Source organism: Nicotiana attenuata, chromosome 3 (assembly GCF_001879085.1).
Source record: "Nicotiana attenuata strain UT chromosome 3, NIATTr2, whole genome shotgun sequence".
Taxonomy (NCBI): domain Eukaryota; kingdom Viridiplantae; phylum Streptophyta; class Magnoliopsida; order Solanales; family Solanaceae; genus Nicotiana; species Nicotiana attenuata.
Window position 1 is genome coordinate 51,058,629 of NC_031991.1, and position 23,525 is coordinate 51,082,153.

At 40.7% G+C, this 23,525-nt stretch overlaps 1 protein-coding gene and 1 pseudogene across 1 annotated transcript; both read right to left on the reverse strand.

Annotated features, from left to right (window-relative positions):
- On the reverse strand, positions 1,429-3,684 carry LOC109223741. The gene is made up of 2 exons (XM_019388159.1): positions 2,785-3,684; positions 1,429-1,805 (listed from the first exon to the last, which is right to left on the reverse strand). The coding sequence occupies exons 1-2, from the start codon at positions 3,160-3,162 to the stop codon at positions 1,719-1,721; spliced, it is 465 nt and encodes a 154-aa protein (XP_019243704.1). The 5' UTR covers positions 3,163-3,684; the 3' UTR covers positions 1,429-1,718.
- LOC109223742 lies at positions 1,429-8,366 on the reverse strand (annotated as a pseudogene).

Genomic DNA, 23,525 nt, shown 5'->3' on the forward strand with positions numbered 1-23,525 from the left:
AATGCCTGAAAATAACACACACATGTAAATATATAAGAAGATACATGAGGAAATAAAGAAATGATCATGTACCAACATGTGCACTAAATTAACCTCAAATAAAGGAATTATAATTTACTGTTATCCATAAACATATTTTAAGTTTCAAAGATATATTAATAACATAGAGTCCGTTTCGCTTAGCTGATTTAGAGTAGCTGATAAGCATTAGGTGGTGAGAAGCACTTTTAAGTGCCGAAGCTGATTTAAAAAATAAGCAGTTACGTGTTTGGATAAAAGTGCTGAAATTAATAATATGCAGCTGAAGAACTGGATATACGAAAAGTTTTGTTTTAAAAAGAAGTATTTTAGGGATAGAATAGTAAATATTTTGGTCAAACTTAAAGTGCTTATAAGCTGAAATTTGATAAGTTGGGGGAAACCAACTTATGGCTTTTGGCTTATTTTTGGCTTATAAGCACTTAACTTATAAGCACTTTTAATTTTACCAAACGCGTAGATAAGCCAAAAAGTGCTTATAAGCCAGTTTGACCAACTTATAGGCTTAGCCAAACACCCTCATAATTCTATTTTGTGAACAACGCCCGAAGAATTTATAGCAATATTTTTCATTTTTTTTAAAGGTGCGTTCAATTTGAATACGCATCTGAATATCTGAATATACATTTTAATATTAAGACGTGTTTTAAGATTTGAATACTTAATGATTAAGATATTTGTTTATTATATTTAGATGTTTAAAAACAGACATCTTAATCATTTGGTATTCAGATCTTAAAACACATCTTAATATTCAGATGTATATTCAAATTTAAATGTCTTAATCTTAATACACATCTTGATATTTAGATTCAGACGTCTTAATCTTAAAAAACAAATGAGGCCTTAATTGGGTAGGTATATATTACTATAAATAGTTTTCAAATGGTTAAGAAAGGATAATTATTTTAAACTCAATGAGTATTTTGCATAAATTGCTCTTGATAAAAGGTAATGCCTTATGATGGTTGAGACTTGAGAGGAAGTCCTCTTGAGCTTCAGTATGCAATTAAAGTCAGCTGCTACACGCCAACGTTTACTGGAGTAGGATAGTCTCTTTATATTTTCCCAAAAAGAAGTCTCAAATCAAACTTAGTTTGGCGTAGACAGAAGAAATAGTAACCTCTTCGTTACTGTTTAATTTAATGGAACCGTAGCAAAACAATGGATAAACGAATGCTGCATTTATAGTGATTAGTTCCTCTTGAAGTCTATACAAGAATTAATCCCTCCAGGCTCCAAACCGGCCAACCGAACCGGAAACCCCAAGTAAAGATCACTTCAGATGAGACGTATGATGGCCTCCTGCTTTTTACACTTCAACTACGAGAGGAAATATGAGCTGCGTTTGTATTTATACATAACAAAGCAAAATAAACAAAAGAACCGTAAATCTGAATGAAAGATTACACAAAAATAGAGCCTGGAATTCATGAATAACATAACATGAAATATAATACAATGCAAACTACTATTGACAACAAACAGCTCCCTAACTAGAATTGATTGAAACTATGCATACACTAACTTTGCCAAAATTACCATATCTAATATTTTAACATCAAGGGTATCATCAACCTTGACAATACTGTCCGTGCTGTCAACACCAATAAAGTTTACCGGTGGAACCACGTTGTTGCCACCCATGATCTTGATTTTATCTGACTTCTTAGGTAGAACTATCTCAATTTCAGTTGGGTGTGCAATGATAGAGTCACCATTGCTGCTTGGTCCAAGAGCAACACTACAGGAACGGAGGAACCATCCTGCACCAGAAGAAAGTTGAAGATCATTTGGTTATTTTCAGAAGAAAATAGACAAATCCATCCTCTTTGAGAAGGAGGTTTTAACTACGATTCTCAGCCATATATCGAATAAGAGAACAAATCTCTGATCAAAGCAGTCACCTTCTAAGAATTATGTAAACAGATGCAAAGTATGATTTGTATGTACCACCATCATTCCTAAACCCAAAATCGAACCCGCCGTGCACATCATCATAGCCTCTAGTCGTCTCCTCAATATGGCCATTAAAATCACCTCATATGGAAAAAAATTCGGTGTGCGGGAATACCACGCACCACCTCATCTAAATCCTCCCAGAAGTGCCTCTTGACCTCCTCTCCCAAGCCCGCTTGCGGTACATATGCACTAATCACGCTTAAAGTGAGCCCACCAACCACTAGCTTAATATCCACCAATCTATGGTTCACCTTCTTAATATCTACCACCAGCTCCCCGAGATCTCTATCTACTAAGATACCTACCTCGTTCCTGCCCCTAGCACCCCCTGAGTACCATAGTTTATACCCGTTAATCTCACGTGTCCTAGTACCCACCCATCTAGTCTCGTGGACACACTCTATATTGATCTTCCTCTTCTGGACAATCTTCCCAAGTTCTATAGACTTCCCTGTCAGTGTCCTAACATGCCGCCTAGCAGAGCCCTTACCCCTTTACTACTCTTGGCCCCGGCCCCGGCCCCGGCCCCGGCCCCGCCCTACCCGAGGACATAGCCTCACTCTGCCATCACTATGCTAACGCCCCTATAACCCGCAACAAGAAATAAAGTCTACTATATAAGGCTCTAGTAAAAAAGGAAATCAAAGCAAGTCCAACTGAAAACAACACAACTAAAGAATGGCAAGTCATATTGAAAATAAAAGTCTAAGGCGAAATAACAGAATGGCAGGCAAATATTAGCCAAAAAAAAAAATGAATCACCAAAGGCAAGAATGATAGAACCTGGATTAACGCCGAGGATGCCAATAAGCTGCCGAATAGAGGTGAAGGCCTGTGGGAGGGTTGCCGATACCAATAAAGCCCGCTGGATTGGGCCTGCCGGTGCCAATAAAAACCACCGATAGTACACACCGGAGAGACTGTCGGAATGCTGCTTAACCCACGCCCGCAGAAGAGAGAAAAGAGAAAAAAAAAAAAGAAGAAAAGAGAGACGGAGAATGAAGACTTGCCGGAATCCGACCAGAAAAGCGTGAGAGAAGCAAGAGCAGAAGAAAGGAATCGAGAGGGGAGAGGGTTCATCAAGAGGAAGGAGGAGGAAGGAGCTAAATCACATCTAATGAACTTATCATTTGCATTAAAGGTCATTCCACTCAGGCTCATCTCAGCTTAAAGCTACAAGTAGTAAAGAAGCAACCGTTCGGACTTCTTTGCATTCCCCACATAGTGATTTTGATTAATTCTATAGTAATTTTGACATTAATAACCAACAAAAACCATTGAGAACGTGAAAAAACTGAACTCATAAAGCTAAAAGACAAAATTTGAATTTCAATCTATTACTGAAACACACACTATAATTACCAACAAAAATATGAAGGGAATAATTACACGCTAAAAGCCTAAAACATTTAATGAAAATGCATGAACATGAAATACAAGCCCACTAGTTCATCACTTTGCAAAGCAGAAACAAGAAATGTTTGCCTTTCGCTAGAATACAAGAGAATAGTGGTAAAATATCAAAATTCTGCAGCGATCACAAGTTCACTGGCTTAACAAAGTAAAATGTTTCTCATTTAAACTTTCAGCAACATATATTAAGAGCCCATTTGGACATAAGAATTGTTTCAACTTTTTTCGGAAATTTTTCACTTTTTTCCGAAATCCGTGTTTGGCCATAAAATTTTCAATTTTCACTTGAAGATAAATTTAGAAATTTTTCGATAATTTGAAAAACTCCAAGAGGCTGTTTTTCAAAATTTTTACTCAGATCACTCACAAAACTTCAAAAGAAATCCAAAATTATATTCATGTCCAAACAAAACTCTAATTTTCAAATACCATTTTCACTTGAAATTTTTTTTTCACTTTTTTTTTTTTGGAATTTTACAATTCTCATGTCCAAACGCCTACTAAGTTTTGTGTCACTCCAAAAGACACACAAGCTATTGTGAGGAACAGGGGACACACCTCCTAAAGGTGACATCACTTCCGGGAGTCATTGGCTGCACACCAGGAAGACCAGGTATATATGCTTAACTCGGTGTCATTGGTGGTTGGCCACCAGGAGTTGGTGGCAAATAAGGAGTTGGAGAATTAGCGCTGCATGGAATAAGGAAATGGCATTATATTCTCCATACAAAGACCCAAAACAACAATGTAACTCTCGTTTTGACTCTTGTACAGGGAAACTTTTGGTTACCACATGCGGAACCATTGTCCCTTGGGGTCCCAGCATCACTGTAATTATCGCTAGGAGTGTTAGTCCTACAGAACCAGGAACCAGCATCACTGGACTGGATGGCTGAAAAATGAAAGGAAACATCACAATCACATTGAAAGAGAACTCTCCATTTATACAGAAATCAAGAGGAAAGAGTGGAAACCTGATATTGCAGACTTTACCCCCAAGAAGCAGGGTTTCCGTCTTCCCAATTGTCCCTAGTATTTTGCCATTGCAACCAGTTAATATCAAGAAAATGGAACTCCAACTCACTAATTCTAAGACAGTAAGAGGAACAAATGGAAATCGCAAGACTGTAATCTTAAAGGAGAGCATGCCACCTAAAGTGTAATCGCGAACACAAAAGAAGACCAAAAACCTGCACTTCATTGTATAAATGCACAACGCCTTTCAAGTACAAGACCACAATTTTAATCTGATCCTTACCCATCTTATACACGAGAAAAGAACTTTCAGCTATACAAAGATGAGAATTTCACACATGAATGCATACTGACAGATCCATTTCCATGACTTAAACCATACATGAGACATGAATGTCGCGTTGTATGCGAAGACATAGCTCTTTCTCATTTCTTCAAGGATTATATCAATTAGTTTAGGTCAAATAAGAACTAGGCAGGATATATGGCCCGCACTTCTTCTATTTTCAAGAAGCTAAGCCATTTGGCTTATTTTCTCCAATGACACAACATATCCACCTCATTGGATTCCATGCTCTGTGAGCGTCCTCATGCCATCACGGATAGGTGTTGCTACAGAAGAAAATGACCAAAAAACCAAAAGTCAAACAGCTAGAAAAAATTTAATAAAAAGAGGGAAGAACAACACTGCCAGAAAGCAGCAGAAAAATGGACCTCCAGGATCTCTCACGAGTGTCATGAATGGATGAAGTGGAGTCCTCGAAGGATGTGATGGTGTTTCACTTCCCAAACCATATCCAGATGGTTCCCTAGGGACAAATAAATGATTAGACAGCGAAAACTCAATAACTCAAAGTTCGCGGCAGAAATATACTTACCGGAGTGGTGCGGACACATTAACACTATCCACAATATGATTGTGATCGACTGCAAGAAACATTGCAGTCAGCAATGATTCTTAAGCAATCAAAAGTAAGAAAACCAAAACTTCAAAAAAGGAAATTTCTGCATAATTTGGATGACAGTGTCCATAAAAGGAGATTCAACTAGCTTCCCTCCACAAAATTACAAAGAAGAGGGCCCTTTGTGTTTAACGAATCATTTTTTGTTCAACCCTCAACCCAGGGAAAAAAAACTTGCATGTAACAACTTTCATCTGGGCTTCCAGTTCAACTCGGACCGAAGTTCCTTTGATATCAACAAACGCCCCTTACAACCTTTAAAGGGCCCAAGGCGAATTTTCACATCAACTCCAACTAAAGCATCATGCCCTCTTCCACCTCTATGTCTACCTCCATCTATAGCACACCAAGCATAAAAGATAAGAGAATAATGATTCAAATGGAAGACATAAAATAAAGATCATAAATGTGACAAATAGTATGTAAAGTAAAAGCCAAATGATTAAAAAAACAAGAGCTCCATTGGTGAATAAACTAAAAAGAATAACATAGAACATCAAGATAGCACCATTATCAGAAACTTACAGCTCATAGGCAGTCCACCTCTAGACGATCTCATTGAAGATTGAGGAGTACGGGGTGGTGTTCTGAAATGCGCAAATCTTGATGAGAAGGGGTTACCCTACAGGAGTTCCATTATAATCACAGTTTTCAGACAGCAAGAGAAGGGATATGATAGAATTGCGAAAACAATAGCTCAATCTTCCAGAAGCAAGAAAATACATACATACATTTCTATCACCATTTGCTCGTGAGCCAACAATCACCACGCAAGATTGAGATTTGGCACAAATAAAACCAGCATGCTCAATGTGATGGCGATCATAAATAAAAACAAGTCCTCTGAAGATGTGTTCTACAGGACCTTGTTTTCCCTATAAGTAACAAGAATGGTTATGATGACAACATACACAACATATGAACAAGTTTCAGTAACAAGATAATCTTTTGAAAGGACAATACTCACTTTGCAAGGACCCTCGATAACTTTTACCATGTCTTTCACCGCTAATTGGTTCTTGAAGTGATCTTGGGCATTCCCTCTCTTCTCAACTTTCCCTCTGATCTCTCTAAGTCTAGCAAGTGCTACATCAGGTCTATCAGGCACACCCTTAAGGACCTATTAACGTCATTCGTATGTGAGCAACATAATTAACAGAATAATCTCAACCTCAAAACTATTAGTACTCACCTGGAAGGCTTCACTGTCTACATGTATAATCACACCAAAGCTCTTATTGCTGCACAAAATGTAATCAATTAAGAAATTTAGCTATTGGGTCGAGAAGGACTAAACTGTCTAATGCAGTCTCCTTACTCTTATAAGAAGAAAATGCTTACTCTATTATTACAAGGTCATGGAGCTCATACTTCCCGATACGAGTGAGACCAGATGTTACTAGAGAACTCTCAACAACATTATCAGCAAATACACTGAGCTGCAGATATCCAAAAATGAACGGTATGTATTACCATCATTCAGAAGGGCTTCAGATTAAAGACCTCAAATTGCCAGATATGCTCAACTACCTACAGGCTCCTTAGTTGTATCTGATACCATGTTCACCACATGCCCCTCAACAGATGTAACAATACCACTTGCGCCTTCAGATGAGCCAGAAATTACTTTGACGTGATTTACAGGCTCAAAGTGCTTGCATAGCTCTTTGTCACCAAAAGCCAGAGTTTCCTGCCAAAGTCAGGAAACATGTTAATAAGAATACAGTATTCACTTCTTATGAGACACTTGATGCATGAACAGAAAATATCTAAAGAAGGGGAAATAGCAGCACAGCAAGGCCTTCCCCATTTGGTCTGATATGAACGGTATCTTCCTCAACTTTCTCAACATGGCTTTTCATGTTCCTGAGATCCCCCTTCACCACAATAATGCGGTCACCCTTCATAAAACAACCCTTTTTCTTATTTGCTAACAAAGTGGAAAGATTAGCCATATCGCTATCCCTACCCTCACCAGGTTGGCGAAATTTCTCAACTTCGTCAAAAGTTGGATGTATGTTCTGAGTGCTGATTGATTTCACTGCCACTGTCATATACAGGAAACCATCTCTAAACGACATACTTCCAATAGTCTCAAAATAGTCACCAGTCCTCGTGCCATGCTCACGCTCCACATGTATATTCAACTCTCTGAAAAACATTAGATACATTCTTAACAATTCTATATAGACCATTGATTGTGCTCTTATTGAAATTAGAATTACCAAGGAACAGTTACCTAGCTTCATCAATATTCATTAAACGTGGCAGAGGAATTACTGCCTTCTTCTTTGTAACTTCCCTCCCTTCCTACAAAAGCAGTATCAACAAATGAAGAAGGAATGTCAATGTTTCATACAACATCAACATTTTTTTGAGAAGGGCATCAACATTTTCTTTCGAATAGGTAAGCAAAAAGATTAGTAATTGCCAAAACCAGTACTAGATAATGCCTGGGAATTTACAAAGTATAAGTCAGCAAGTTTACTAGATAAGCCAAAAAATTCTAACAATGTCAACATTTAACACTCAAGCATTTCCAAAACGCAGAACCTATCAGTCTCTCCTGCCAAATGAAGACTATACTAAGATTCGAAACACAAGAATCGATCTAGATAAACATACAGACTTGTTTGCAAGAGCCTGTAAGTCAATCCTTGGAATTAATTTTACAATGACCCCCTGGCCCATATAATCTACATGCACAACCTACAAAGCAGAAAGATTGATATTAGAAGAGAGCATCAAATAACTAACTCAATGCAACATAGAAATGCAGAATACGTGACAACCATTGCAAGGTCTCCCTTGTAAGTTCCTGTCTTCATTCTGACCCAAGTATCCCTGGCAAGATCAACTGCTTTACTTTCAACAGTGAGGACATCAGTCATCTCTTTGATGGGAACTAGCTTTATGTTAGCGGCATATATATCGCGCATACCTTTGCAAGCCTGCAGTAAATAGGCGGCGCAAAAATAATGGGGTTATTGGGTACTCAATAGGCACATTATTAAATATGCGACGTGTTAATGCTTAATGAACTAAAACAAAAAAGAAATATGACATGTATCATATACCTCCCTCACATGGGCTTCTTTGTCTGCTTCTATGTATATATAGTTCTGAAGATTATCAAGGGCCACAACTGATTGAATTTGCAATTCCGGTCCTCTATCAATTGCCTTTTGCAATACGCAAACTGCAATCTGTCACACCTCCTTTTTTACACACCTACCCAAGTATAAATGTATAAGCGAGTTTTTCCGTTTAAATTGACATTATTCGAAATGGGAGAGGCGCCACTTGGGAAAGGATTGGCTTTTGGTGTCCCAAGTCACCGATTTAATTTGGATCCCAAATCGAGGAAAATTTCGACTTCCCAATTGGAGTCTGCGAACCAGAAATTCTGAATAAGGAATTCTGCTGACCCGAGGGAAGGTGTTAGGCACCCCCGGATCCCGTGGTTCTAGCACGGTCGCTTAAATCATCATAAATGGCTAAAATCTAATTTTTATACAAGTTCAAACCTATAGTGCAATTTTATAAATTTGTTTAACCGCTTTTAATTAGTTTTTGTGAAAGTGAACGCCGTTTAAGAGCGTATTTTTGGATCACGTCACATGAAATGCACCCGGATCCTCGACACCTCTTATTCAACGTTTTGGGATTTGGATTTGGGTCGCATGAAATGCACACCCGTATTTAAGAAGGTAAAATTATTAAAAGCGCGCCTAAAGTGGCTAGCGTCTTATTAACTTTGAGGGAAGCCATGAAAATTTGCTAAATGGCATGTCCCGAACTTCTAAAATATTTTTGATAAAGCATTTAATGAGGGCCCCGCAATTTATGCAATTTTATTTGGCGAGGCTCGTCCCACTTTTATTTAAAGGCCAATCCTAAAGTAAACTAAGATTTCCTATTTATTTTTGTCTCTAAAAGGGCATAATTAATTTACAATTATAAATTCGGGCCTCGAATTCAAGTCCGAATTCAAACAAAAGGGAGAACCCTCTTAATTTGAGTCCGCCACTTAACTCGAGAACCTAAATCTATATTTGCAAATTGATTCCCATGTTCCTAATGTAATTTTAATGGATTTTAGCTTCCAGCGATTTTGGGCCTGGAAAGATTGGCCCAGGAAAAAAAGACAATACAGCTTATATTGAAGCTTGCCCAGTTTTGGGCTTAAAATTGAGTCCAACTTCAGCGGCTTAAACAGGGGACTCAGTATTGAATTTCTGTGGGCTAACACAAGTCTCCATAAATTTGGGCTTGCTTGTTATGCAGCTGGGTCAACGTTGGACCCAGTCTTTCAGCACTTTGGGCCCAAGGATGAGCCCAATTTGAAGTAAAATTGAAGCTGGGACTCAAGATCAAGTCCCTTCAGGCCCAAAACTTAACAAAATAAAGCCAGCTCTTTTCGCTTTACTTTTAACTTGTAAATAAATGGACAAACTATATTAATTAACAGGTTAAAAACTAAAGAACGATTGGGTTTTTTTTTCATTTGTTGCAGATTCAAAGCTCTAGTCCAATGCCCTCAAAACTAAGACTATGGGAATCAAACACTGAAATACTGAACTGTTTCAAACATCTATTAGGTGTATAATTAACACCGGTATCAGCACACACACATTGGTCCTAAAATCGTTTTCCGACTTATACAATATTTCAAATCTAACAATTAAATTAATATGATAGTAAACCTTGAGAAAAATTCAACATAGATTACTGAAATTAAACTATACTAAAGCTACCACTACCAAATAGAATATATATGAGTCCAACAGTCCATGTACACAATTCCTCGAGTATTCTACCAAACTATCGAGCTACGAGTTTCCAACGGAATGAAAAGCAACACGAATTTCAGTAACATCACTACTATGAATGAACTAGATTACATGCCATCACACTACACTACTAACTTCAGGAATTTTAAAGCAGATGATTGATAGAACAACCATTCATTCATGTATTCTTCAAACAATTACAGCTTTCCTATTTTTCATCTCAACCCTTAGAGAATCAAGGAATACCTGGAAATTGGACAAAGAAAATGAGCAGAAGTGAGACAACAAGCAGAAGCCAGCAGTAGTCAACAGCAGGAAATACCCCAGCAAACCAGTCTTAAAACCAAAACAGTGTTCAAACAGCCTACTCCAAAACGATTTCACTTAAGTGCAAACCCAAAACTTCAACATCAGACCTTGGAACCAAATTCAATCTATTTTTCTAAGCCCTAAATGAACCAAAAATGCTCCAGAATTAGAGAAGCTTAAAAAAAATCAGAGCATCAGCAATGGAACAGTCTTTTCTAGCAATTTTGGCCGCCTAGAACTTTTAGGGATTTTAGCCCTTGAAAATCTGAATTGAGCCTCAAGTAACAATGCCTTTATAGGCAAGTTACTAGGGCAGCCTTAGGGGTTCAGTTATTTCATTTTAGTCCCTCTCCAATTTTCTTTTTGCTACTTAATCCCTCATTTTCTGACTTACTAGCCAAGTCAAAACTGAAATTTACTAGCAGACCCCTACTAGAAGTTTCTAGGAAGCCTCTTGGGCAGTTACTTGAGAGATTCTCTCAGTACATTACCCAAGTTACCCCTGAAGCACCCTGTATTTACACTAAAGACCAACCTGGGTCCAGTGGGTGCGGGTTATTGGATCCTAAATGGGCTCAATGTCTTAAAAGATATGGCCTCAAGTTCAGGCCAAGCAAGATTTCCTGAGAATGTGATCTGTAATGACCTCAAAGCCCAAATGGCAAAGTAACACCAAGACAAATTCAGAAAACTAAAGAGAACCAAACAAATTGATTAATCAAACGATCACCAACAAACAGGGAACTAATTGAACTATCAAAATAAACCTAATCAAATTAAACTATGTGACCAGAACAAGATGTGAAATCAAAGATTTAAATATGCTATTAACAAAACTAAATAAACTTATAAAATCAGATAACAAATTTCAAAGGGAAAGTGAGCACTAAGAAAAGAGGTCCTGGGTTCAGAGCCTTGACCTAGTCTCGATGGAAATGATCTTAACCAAAGAGGGAAGAAGAACGAAAGTGAATCACAAATGAAACAAAAGAAAGAAGAAAAAGAGAAAAAAGAAAAAGAAAAAATGAAAAGGACTCACCGGCTAGGCTCGAAATCGAAACTGGTACTCTGATTCGACCCAAAACCATGTCAAACGTTTGTTCTTGGTGAAGAACAAACGAGTGTCATTCTTTTGTGTCAAAACAGGCTTGAACAAACGAGGAAATGCAGAAGAGTGACCTTGTATGCATAGATCCAATTTTGGACTCCTAAGACTCGAGCCTCGGATTTAATATTTGAAGAATTCTGGGCATATTCAATGGTTATTAGCTATAGATTTGGGAAGAGGGGGTTTGGGTGGTGTTTGGGTGTTAGTTTGGTGGTGTTTGGGTGGTGGCGCCGCTGGACACGGCGGAGGAGTCCATTGTGGCGCTAGGGTTTTCAGGATTTGGGGGAATTACAGTGGGGTTTGAGGGAAACTAGAAGTGGATTTGTGACGAGGAAGGTGAGAAGGGGCTCTGGTGTGAATTTAAGGGCGAATGGCCGCCGGCCGCCACCGTAGGCGATTTCCGGCGGTGGCAGACGGCGGCTCAGGGCGGAGGGGGACGGTCTCTAGGGTTTTGGAGAAGATAGACGAGAGGGGGGGTGGGGTGCATTCAGACATTTATATATTAAAAGTTGTGGACTTCCCATCCGTTAGATCAACAATCATAGACGGGTGAGATTAATTGGAGGCGAAACGACGTCGTTTTATAGGGGAGGGGTCTGGACCGGGTTAATGTGCATTTGGGCTTGACCGGTGAGCATTGGGTTTTGGGGAATTTGGTTTGGGCTGATAAATTAAACCAGAAATTGGCCCAAAGTTTGGGTCTTTCAAAAATAAGAGAGTCCATTTTTTCTTTTGATTTTGTTTTCTTTTTCTTTTCAAATTAAAATTTAAAAGTCTAAATTAATTCTAAAAACTAAAGTAACCTACCCAACTTATTTAATAATTGACACAATTGATTAAATACCAAATTTAAAGGAAATCTAACCAAAATCAAAGCTAAAAATTAAACAAAGCAAAAAATAACTCATTTTTTGTGATTTTTATATTTTTTGTGAAATCCTAATTACTAATTAATCTAAAATATATAAGATTAAATCCTAAATGCAAATGCAATGCGAATTTTTTTTTTTTTTTTGTATTTTTTCCGAACTATGTTAAATAAAAATACACACAGTAAAAAATGCAAATAAACACGAAAATTGTGCAACTAATTCCTACAAATTAGACAATTAAAAGAAAAGAAATCCTAAACCTAAGAAATCTGTAGGAGTAATTCGTGCGAGGCAAAAATCACATGCTCACAGCTGCCCCTCTTTGCTTGAAGACACGAAGGGTTTTCGGGTAAAGATAAATGAGCAACATGAGGGATTTTTGCCAGCTCGGTACTCCAGGAGAAGCATTTTGAAAACCGTTTGACCGAACCCTGCTTCAAAGGTTGCCTACATATCCTTGGCTATAAAGGAATCAGGTCAGTGTAGTTCTGGGAATTTTGGTAGCTGGGACTACCAGGAGCTGTGATTTCACTGCTGCTGCTGCTGCTACTGCTTGCTGACCTCCTTATTACACCAAAAGGAAAATCAAAGCTAAGCTAGCTATGCCTATCAACTATGAGTTACAAGATTCCTATCTATAATTCTGTCGAAACCTGATCTTGAGTCTTAGCTGATTTTGCTGTGGACTTCGATCTGAATCTTGATGCTCCCAAGTTGTAGGTGTTTACTTCTTCATGCCGCATTGAGTCAAAACGGGATCAACGGAGCTTGTGAATACAATAAGATTTTGAGTGATTCGCATCCTTGTTTGCTTCACATTTGAGTTCATCTTTTTGTTCTTTTCTTGTTTTCTTGATTCTGGATTGAGATTTATTCCATTGGTCATCTCACACCTTGTGTCTTGAGGTTGACCTGCTTAAGATACCAAAACAAACAAACGAACAAAATTTTCTGCCCCCTTGGAATTACTGGCTAACTAAACCCTCTTACTTTGAACCACAGTCAAGCAATTTTAAAACAGTTATAGCCAAAAAATCAATTTCAAGGCCGGATCCAAACTAAATAATGGGACTACCAGTCAATTGACTCTCACAAAATCAGTACCAAGACTTAAACTAGCCCGGATTAACGAGCAAATCAGAAACAGACCTAGAACTAATCAAAATTTCTAAATTAATAACATGAAACAAGAAAGAACTGAGAACCCTAATAGAAAACTAGAAGAAAGGAAATCTTACTTAATAAATTTTATTCTGATAAAATCACACTAACACATAGCTAACCAAGATCACAACAGACTAATAACCAGGCACAAAATACAAAACAAACATTAACGGAAATTAAATGCGTATCGGAGTAGAGGTTTAACAAGTATGAGAACAAGAAACAAACTAAACAAAATAAAGAAAGGAGAACCAAACTTAACTGACGCTCGAGACTCTACCACTCTCCGATCTGACGTTTGAACCAATCCGGTGACATTCGACCACCACTGACACTGAATNCCGGGAGATCCTCGATTTTTTTGCCGGAATTTGAAAAGAAATGGTTTCTCGGTTTTTTGGCCGGGATTTGGAAAGAAAAGCTCCACGGTTTTTTAGCCGGGAAATCCTCGGTTTTTTGGCCAGGATTTGGAATGAAAAAGCTCCACGGTTTTTTGGCCGGGAGATCCTTGGTTTTTGGCCGGGATTTGGAAAGAAAAAGCTCCACGATTTTTTTTTTGGCTGGGAGATCCTCGGTTTTTTGGCCGGGATTTGGAAAGAAAAAGCTCCACGGTTTTTGGCCGGGAGATCCTCGGTTTTTTGGCCGGGATTTGGAAAGAAAAAGCTCCACGGTTTTTGGCCGGGAGATCCTCGGTTTTTCGGCCAGGATTTGGAAAGAAAAAGCTCCGCGGTTTTTGGCCGGGATATCCTCGGTTTTTGGCCGGGATTTGGAAAGAAAAAGCTCCTTGCTACCATGATTTGTTTTTTTTTTTTTTTGGGGGATTTTAATTTTTATTTCCTTTCTTCTTTCTTTTTCTTTTGTTTTCCTCTTTATATGTTTTCCTTTTTATTTAGCAAAACGCATGAAAGAATTTGGGAGAAAACTTCCTTTTTGGTCGTTTTCCTGCTGCAAAACTGTTTCAGCGCTTGCGCACTTTATTTCCTTTTGGGTTGCACCTGCTTCTTGCATGGTTGCTTTGTTTGCACCTGTTTTCAACAAAGAACAGTTTGTTAGTTTGAAACGGTGGTTGGTTTTTGTGGCCTTGATCATCCCAATTGCTTGATCCCGGCCCCTTTTCCATTGAAAACTTGCTGCTTGTTGGCCTTGAGGATGAACCTCTTTTCAAACCGACCGGGTCCAACTCTCAGGGCTTCATTATGACTCGCCCGTGTGGGCTTTGGCCTTTTCACTTTATTCTGCCCTTGCCTTTGATTTTCTTTCTTTTCTAATATGTTTGCTCCAAAAGCATCAACCCTATGGTCAGTCGGGATTGGACTGACGCATCCACTGAGGTTGGGTATTTTCTTCGACTCTGACCAGGTGGAGCCCTATAAAGACGGTCACCTTTTCTTTGTAATAGTTACGAAATCAGAGTTAAACCGAAAGGGATTCAAAGAGAAGTATACAGAAAGGCAATCAGATGAGTTTAAAGAGAAGTATCCCTTTCGGGGAAAAGAAGGACTTATCTAAGGTGTGCATGCTGACTTCAAATGAACATGACATGCTTCTTGGACATAATGCCCGACCCACACAAACTTTCTAGCTTCTTGTGAACTCATTGATCTGTATTTCAAAAACCAGGGAACTTTGCCAGGACCTTTTAGTGGTGAGATGTCTTCTTTTCGGCCGATAGTGCCCTTTGCGGGTTTTCGCTAATCGTCCTCTCTCATTTCTCTTCTCACCATCGCCCGATAGTGCTCTTTGCGAGTTTTCACTAAGTGGACTCTCTCATTTTCAGTTTCTCTGCTCACCATCGCCTTATGGTGCCCGAAGGTTTTCACCGATAAGACTCTCTCATTTTATTTCTCTCGATTTACATTGTGTCAAATTCCAACAATAACATTTTCCACTGCCTTGCCTTTGCCAATTGATCGGAAGGACTTGGACAAGGTTTTGGGGTAAAAAGGATTTTGGGCGGGACTACAACTTTGGAACCATTTCGGCGGATTCATGGCCGAACCACTATATCATCTGCCCCAGTTTCATCTTTTGGGGAAATTGGGATTTTTGTTTTGGTGTGACTGAACCTCAGCGAGAGGCTGCCTACGTATCCTTTCGGAATCAAGTCAAACGTAGTTCAGGAAAATAATTAAATTTTTTTTTCTTTTTTTTTCTTTTTCTCTTTTTCCATCATATTTTCTTTTCCTTTTCTTCTTTTTTTTTTCTTCCGCTGGTACTTCCGGGTTCCAAGGAGGGTGACCAAAGAAGCGTAACCGACTCAAAGGGTTTACAAAGGATTGATAGTGTTTGGGTAGCGGGAAGGAAAGCCTTCGTCATCTCAATTGCACAAAAACCATCGCCGCATGAGGATTAGACATAGTACCTTTTCACTGCATCTGCATTGACTGCTGCCTCAGGATCATTCCCTTCGATGTCTCCCAGATACAATGCTCCTCTTGGCAATATCTTTCGAATTATGTATGGACCTTTCCAATTAGGGGCAAACTTCCCTTTTGCTTCCTGGTGATGAGGGAGAATGCGTCTGAGTACCAGCTGTCCCACTTCAAAATTCCTGGGACGCACTTTCTTATTATAGGCGCGGGCCATTCTTTGTTGGTACAACTGCCCGTGACAAACTGCGGCCATCCGTTTTTCATCAATTAATGACAATTGCTCTATTCGGGTTTTAACCCATTCACTGTCCTCAATCTCCGCCTCAACGATTATCCGGAGTGAAGGAATTTCCACTTCTGCAGGTATGACTGCTTCAGTACCGTAAACTAACAAGTACGGTGTCGCTCCAATTGATGTACGTACCGTGGTACGATATCCAAGTAATGCGAAGGGTAGCTTTTCATGCCATTGCCGGGAGCTTTGAATCATCTTTCTCAAAATCTTCTTGATGTTCTTATTCGCTGCTTCGACAGCGCCATTGGCTTTTGGCCGATAAGGAGTAGAGTTTCTGTGCGTTATCTTGAACTGTTCGCATACCTCTCCCATCAGACGACTGTTCAAATTTGCGGCATTGTCGGTAATGATAGTTGCAGGAATGCCAAAGCGGCAGATGAGATTGGAGTGCACAAAGTCTACCACAGCTTTCTTAGTGACCGACTTGAGAGTGATGGCCTCAGCCCATTTTGTGAAATAGTCGATTGCCACCAGTATGAATCTATGCCCGTTCGAAGCTTTCTGCTCAATTGGCCCAATGACATCCATGCCCCAAGCAACAAATGGCCAAGGTGCTGACATCGGATGTAGTTCTGTTGGAGGTGCATGAATCAAGTCACCGTGCACCTGACATTGATGGCATTTTCGAACGAAGCTGAAACAGTCCTTCTCCATAGTTATCCAATAATACCCGGCTCGCAAAATTTTCTTCGCCAGCACATAGCCATTCATATGAGGTCCGCATACTCCTGCGTGCACTTCATGCATAATTCTTCCAGCTTCCTCGGCGTCAACACATCTTAGCAGGTTGAGGTCCGGGGTCCTTTTATACAAAACATCACCACTTAAGAAGAAACCGCTCGCATGCCGTCTAATAGTTCTTTTCTGATCTCCGGTGGCCTGCTCAGGGTATTCCTGTGTTTTCAGAAATCTCTTGATATCATGATACCAGGGCTGACTGCTAGGTTCCACCTCAGCCGCATTACAATACCCGTGCTTTTCTTTGATTTGAATCTCCAGAGGGTCAATATGGGCATTGCCTGGGTAAGGCAGCATTGAAGCTAGAGTGGCGAGTGCATCGGCTAGCTCATTATGACACCGAGGGATATACCTGAATTCTATCGACTTGAAGCGTTTGGTGAGATCTTCCACATGCCGTCGATAGGGAATGAGCTTAACATCTCAAGTCTCCCACTCCCCTTGGGCTTGCCGGATAATTAAATCAGAGTCCCCTATGATTAATAAATCTTCAACATCTTGGTCAATTGCCATATTCATGCCCATGATACAGGCTTCGTACTCAGCCGTATTGTTTGTGCAAAAGAATCGGAGCCTAGCTGTAGCTGGGTAGTGCTGACCATTGGGTGATATCAAGATTGCCCCAATGCCTACACCTCTTGCATTTACTGCCCCATCAAAGAACATTTTCCAAGCATGAGTGTCCTCAGAGATGGCTTCCACTGAATTTACTTCTTCATCCGGGAAATAGGTGCTTAACGGTTGATATTCCTCGTCAACCGGGTTTTCAGCCAAATGATCTGCCAATGCCTGGGCCTTCATTGCCGTGCGAGTAACATAGACTATGTCGAATTCCGTGAGCAAGATTTGCCATTTTGCCAGCCTCCCAGTGGGCATTGGTTTCTGGAATATGTATTTCAAAGGATCCAACCTGGTTATTAGATAAGTGGTATGGGCTTGAAGATAATGTCTCAGCTTTTGAGCGACCCACGTCAGAGCGCATCATGTTCTTTCCAACAAGGTGTATTTGGCCTCGTAGCTGGTAAACTTCTTACTCAAATAGTAGATTGCTTGCTCTTTTCTCCCAGTTATATCATGCTGCCCGAGGACACAGCCAAAAGAATTTTCCAACACTGTCAGATACAAAAAGAGAAGTCGCCCATGCTCCGGTGGGACCAATACTGGAGGATTTGACAAATATTCCTTGATTTTGTCAAAGGCTTCTTGACATTTTGGATGTCTATTTGATTGCCGCATCTTTCTTCAACAGTTTGAATATGGGCTCACAGGTGGTAGTCAGTTGAGCGATGAACCGACTGATATAGTTTAACCTGCCCAATAAGCTCATCACATCCTTCTTAGTTCTTGGAGGAGGTAAATCTCGAATGGCCTTTATCTTTGTTGGATCTAACTCGATACCTCTCCTGCTGACTATGAAACCCAAGAGCTTGCCTGATGGGACTCCGAAAGCACATTTAGCTGGATTCAACTTCAAATCATACTTGCGCAACCGTTCGAAGAACTTTCTCAAATCTCGAACGTGATCACTCTGAGTTCGTGACTTGATGATTACATCATCCACATACACCTCTATTTCTTGATGCATCATATCGTGGAAAATGGTGGTCATGGCTCTCATATAAGTTGCCCCAGCATTCTTCAGCCCAAACGACATGACCCGATAACAGTAGGTACCCCGGGGTGTAGTGAAAGCTGTCTTCTCGGCATCTTCTTCATCCATCAACACTTGGTGATATCCTGCGTAACAATCCACGAAAGACTGTATTTCATGTTTGGCGCAGTTATCAACAAGGATGTGAATGTTAGGTAACGGGAACTTATCTTTGGGACTCGCCCTATTCAGATCTCGGTAATCCACACATACCCGGGTTTTCCCGTCTTTCTTTGGAACTGGAACCACATTGGCTAACCACGTGGTATATCGGACCACTCGGATTACCCCCGCCTTCAACTGTTTTGTGACTTCTTCTTTGATCTTATCACTGATGTCAGTTTTAAACTTCCTTTGCTTTTGCTGCACTGGTGGACAATCGGGGTAAATTGGCAATTTGTGCACCACTAGATCCATACTCAGTCCTGGCATGTCGTCATACGACCAAGCAAACACATCTTTAAATTCGAACAGGAGTTGGATTATTGCATCTCGAGTTTGCTCATCTGTGTGAACGCTTATTTTGGTTTCCCTTATTTCTTCGGCAGTTCCCAAATTAACCGGTTCAGTGTCATTCAGGTTTGGCTTAGGTTTGTTCTCAAATTGTTCCAGTTCTCGATTTATTTCCCTAAAAGCCTCTTCTTCATCATATTCCGGTTCTTGATTCATTATTTCACAATTAGACAGCGTGTTTGAGTCTGGGCATGGAGTCCGCGAGCATGTCATGTTATTTAAAGCCGCATTATTAGGACTGAAAAGAAAAGATGAAAAGGAAAAAACAACAAAATTAGAAAGAATAAAAAGAAGAATGGACCATGAAATATTGATTTCGCTTCTTGGAATTGGAAAGATAACAGGGTTTACATTCAGGAATTTAAAGACAAAAACTAAAAGAAACACCCGAGCCAAAACCCTGAAATAACTCGGGATGCAGAAAAGATGGCAGGGCTAGTCTACCGGGACTCCCGCCTAATCGGGAATGGCGTAGCCTTCCAGTTTTGGAGTTTAGCATCTGGTCCCATATAGAGCATCTCAGCGGTGCTAGTCCCTTCCCCTGGCTGAACCATGTTGGTTTCATAAAGCATTTGTCTCATAGCTCCACATATATCTTTGATTTCCTCAGCTGTGAACAACTCATCGTCCCTTTCCTTGCCATACTTGGTCTTGACAAAAGTATAATAGAGATATGGCAATGGTTGTGGCAGAACCCATCCTTTTTTCTTTCTTTCCTCGGCCCATTTCTCATCATCCGGGGTAGGGTGGAAACCTACTCCGAAGAACTTTTCTGCTGTGGGTAGAGTTACCGGCTCAGATATTCCTTGTAAAGCTTTTCCCAACCCTTTTCCTGGCTTGAAACCGTGTCTAATCATTTCTCTGGCCACCATGATTGAAGCATTAGACAGGAAAGGCTGAGGACAAGAATTTCCCTCCTCGTGTTGATCTGCTACCACAATCTCAAAGGCTTGGTAGACAATATGCTCACTTCCCTCCCTTGACTCCAAACATGGGATAGATGGATCACGATAAATGGACTGCTCGTCTTCTCCGTGGACCACGATTTCCTGGTCTTCATACTCGAATTTTACCATTTGATGGAGAGTGGAGGGCACAGCTCCTGCAGCATGGATCCAGGGCCTCCCCTGAAGGAAGTTGTAAGATGTATCCATATCTAACACCTGGAAGGTCACCTCGAACTCTACCGGACCTATGGTCAATATCAAGTCGATTTCACCGATGGTGTCCCTCTTAATACCATCAAAAGCTCTCATACAAACATTATTTGGACGAATCCTTCCTGTCCCAATTTCCATCCTTTGTAGTGTAGAGAGTGGGCAAATGTCAACCCCCGATCCTCCATCTACCATGACTCGCTTGACATAATAACCTTCACATTTGACGGTCAGATGCAAGGCTTTGTTGTGAGCTGCGCCTTCCGGAGGCAAGTCATTTTTACTAAAAGAGAGTTGATTGATGGCGAAGAACCTTTCTATCATCCTTTCGAGCTGCTCGACTGAAGTTTCGATTGGCACATATGCCTCATTCAAAGTTTTCATCAAGATCTTCTGATGTTCGGAGGATTTTGTCACCAGTGATAGCAGGGACACCTGTTCCGGATATTTCCTCAATTGATCCACTGTTTCATAATCAGGCATCTTCATTTTCTGAAAGAAGGCTTCGGCTTCCTCAGCGCTCACTGGCTTCTTGGATGGAAAGCGCTTTCGAGCGGCATGGTTTACCTCCTGTACATTTGAATATTTCTCAACAGAGGTTTTCCCTGGAAGTTCCCCCGAAATTCCTTTGCCCTTGTATGTAACCACTGTTCGCTGATAGTTCCATGGCACTGCAGAGGGGTCTGTCATTGGCTTCTGTGGTACGCGTCCAATAACCACTGGCTCATTCAGCCGAGATGGCTTAATTGTCCCCCGGACCACATAAGCTCCTTTTGGTACATATATTGGTGTTTCCCCTTTTACTTCAGCTTTCCTTGGAACACTGACAACCAATGGTTTTTCTTGGCGTCCTCGCGGAACATAGAGAATTCCGTTCTTAGGAGAGTCTGTTTCCACTTTTGTCTCAGGTTTCTTTTCAGGCTCAGTTTTGACAATTTTATTCTTCTTTTCCTCTTTTCCTTGCTTAGGGGGTTACCGTGGGCTTCTTTTCTGCATCGGCAATAGCAATTATGGCTTTCAAAGCCGGATCAAACTCCCTGTCTTCACAAATCATACCGATTACCGGCCCGTTGTTGTGAGCGGGCAACGGGTTATTAGTCACATTCGGGGTTTCTTCATCCCTCAACACTATTTTCCCTTGTTCAATCAAATCTTCCACAGCCTTCTTCAATGTCCAGCACAGCAGTTATCAGTTACTATGCCCTTCGGTCCTGAATGGTAGACAAACTGGACCCCTCGTTGATAAGATGAAGACTCGGGTTTTGCCTGTTTTGGGGAATAGGCTGCAGCAAATTCATCTGGACGAGTTTCGAAAACAAACTGGATAAGGTTCACCGATCGGTGTAAAATTTGGTCTCTTGGGCGGTTCTCGGGACGAAAGTTATTCTGCGCGTAGTCGGGTTATATTGGTCTTGGAGTAAGGAGGTTGATTTCTTTGGAATGGAGGTGGTTCGGTTGGCTTGTGGTTCGGTCGGCCGAAAGGTTGTGCATTATGACCGCATAAGGTGCAGGAGCATAGCATACCAGTATGAGGGTAATAGTGTTGAGGGGTTCTTTCAGGAACACCGGGTCTAGGAGCCGATACCTTCTTTCCTCCTGACGGCCACATCACTGTTTCTTCTTTCTTTCTTCCTTTGGCCATTCTCAGACCCGCCTTGGATGGCTTGGGAGGTGGCCCTATGAGCTGACTGGCTCAAGATTTCTACCTGTTTTTCACTACCCTATTCTCTACCATCTCTCCGAATTTTTATTGCCCTCGGCGAAAGGTTTACCATGGCGGGACATACATATTCTGAAAATAGTCTGCTTCCTGGGGCTTGGAGGAAAACAGTGACCATCTCTACCTCATCCATTGAAGGTTCACTTCTCGACGCCTGTTCGCGCCACTTAATTGCATATTCACGGAAGCTTTTTTGAAGGCTTCTTGCTTTAAGATTCGCCAAGAGTTCCTGATCGGCGCAGATGTCTATGTTGTACTGAATTGTGAACAACAGTCTCGGGCCGCATCATCCCAAATATGCCAAACGCGAGAGCATTTAGTCCAGCTGTACACATATCTAGCAGCGTCCACACCAGCTTTCATCCCAAAATATGCCTCACAACGGTCTATCTTTAGGCTACCGGTCCCGTAATGATTTGAATAATCATTCTTAGGGGGCAATGGGTCACCTGTCTGTCATACTTCTCAAATTTTGGTGTTTGACCCTGACGCAAGTGTACATTGAGGGAACATACATAGATCGTGTCATATGAGACCACTCTTTTGCCCGCTCAATCCTTGCCATTTTTTCCAAATCTGTCAGGTTATCTCTTTCTTTTCGCCATCCTTATCCATGTATCTGCGGTCTTTGGGATTTTGTCCTGCCCTGGTGTGTAGCTCAGTATGGCGGTGGCTGGGAGTAGTTATATGGGGATATTGGAGGAGGATATTACCCGGGAATACAGGGTTTGGAAATGAAAATGCTGAGGGGAAATCAACAAGGCAAGGCTAAAAACACAAAAGCCCCAAGAACGAAGCCGTCGATCCCCACCAATCCTAGATCCTACAACTCCATTCGTGTGTATAATGAGCCCCGCAAGTAAGCGGTTATTAGTACAGCGTACGGGGAGACTTGAGTTACAGCTTACTCATCGCCCGCAGGCTCCTGAAGTCCCCCTCTTTCTGTTTTTTTAATTTAGCCTGTGTATATTCTTTTCAACAGCTTTATGTTATTTCAAACCCTATGTGTGTACTATTCTGTAGCTCGTGCACTTGTGAACCGGGTTCAGCGGATGTATTAAAACGTTTGGCTGAGTTTAGCGTACCGCATGTTATTTACTTTTGGATAATATTAGCAGTTAATCATTTCTTCTTCATTCAATAAATTTTAAACTGATTAAATGAGGGATAAATTTTTCTAACAGTTTTCTGTGCCTAGCAAGTGAAACTTTTAGCGCCATCACGGTCTTGACGGTTGGAAATTCCGGATCGTTACACAACCTCAAATTACATTTCTCCTATTTGACACCTTACCACGATCACCCAACTAGACAATCAATCAAATCCCTTCTCAAGCTCCATTACTCACCAACCAGACTACCAGCACCCGTTGCCACCCTACACGTGAAACCATTGTGCAAAAGCACAGAAAAGGTTGTGTTTATCTTTCCAACACGATCTAAGTCTTCGCGAATAACGGTGGGAGCTGAAGTTGACCTCAAA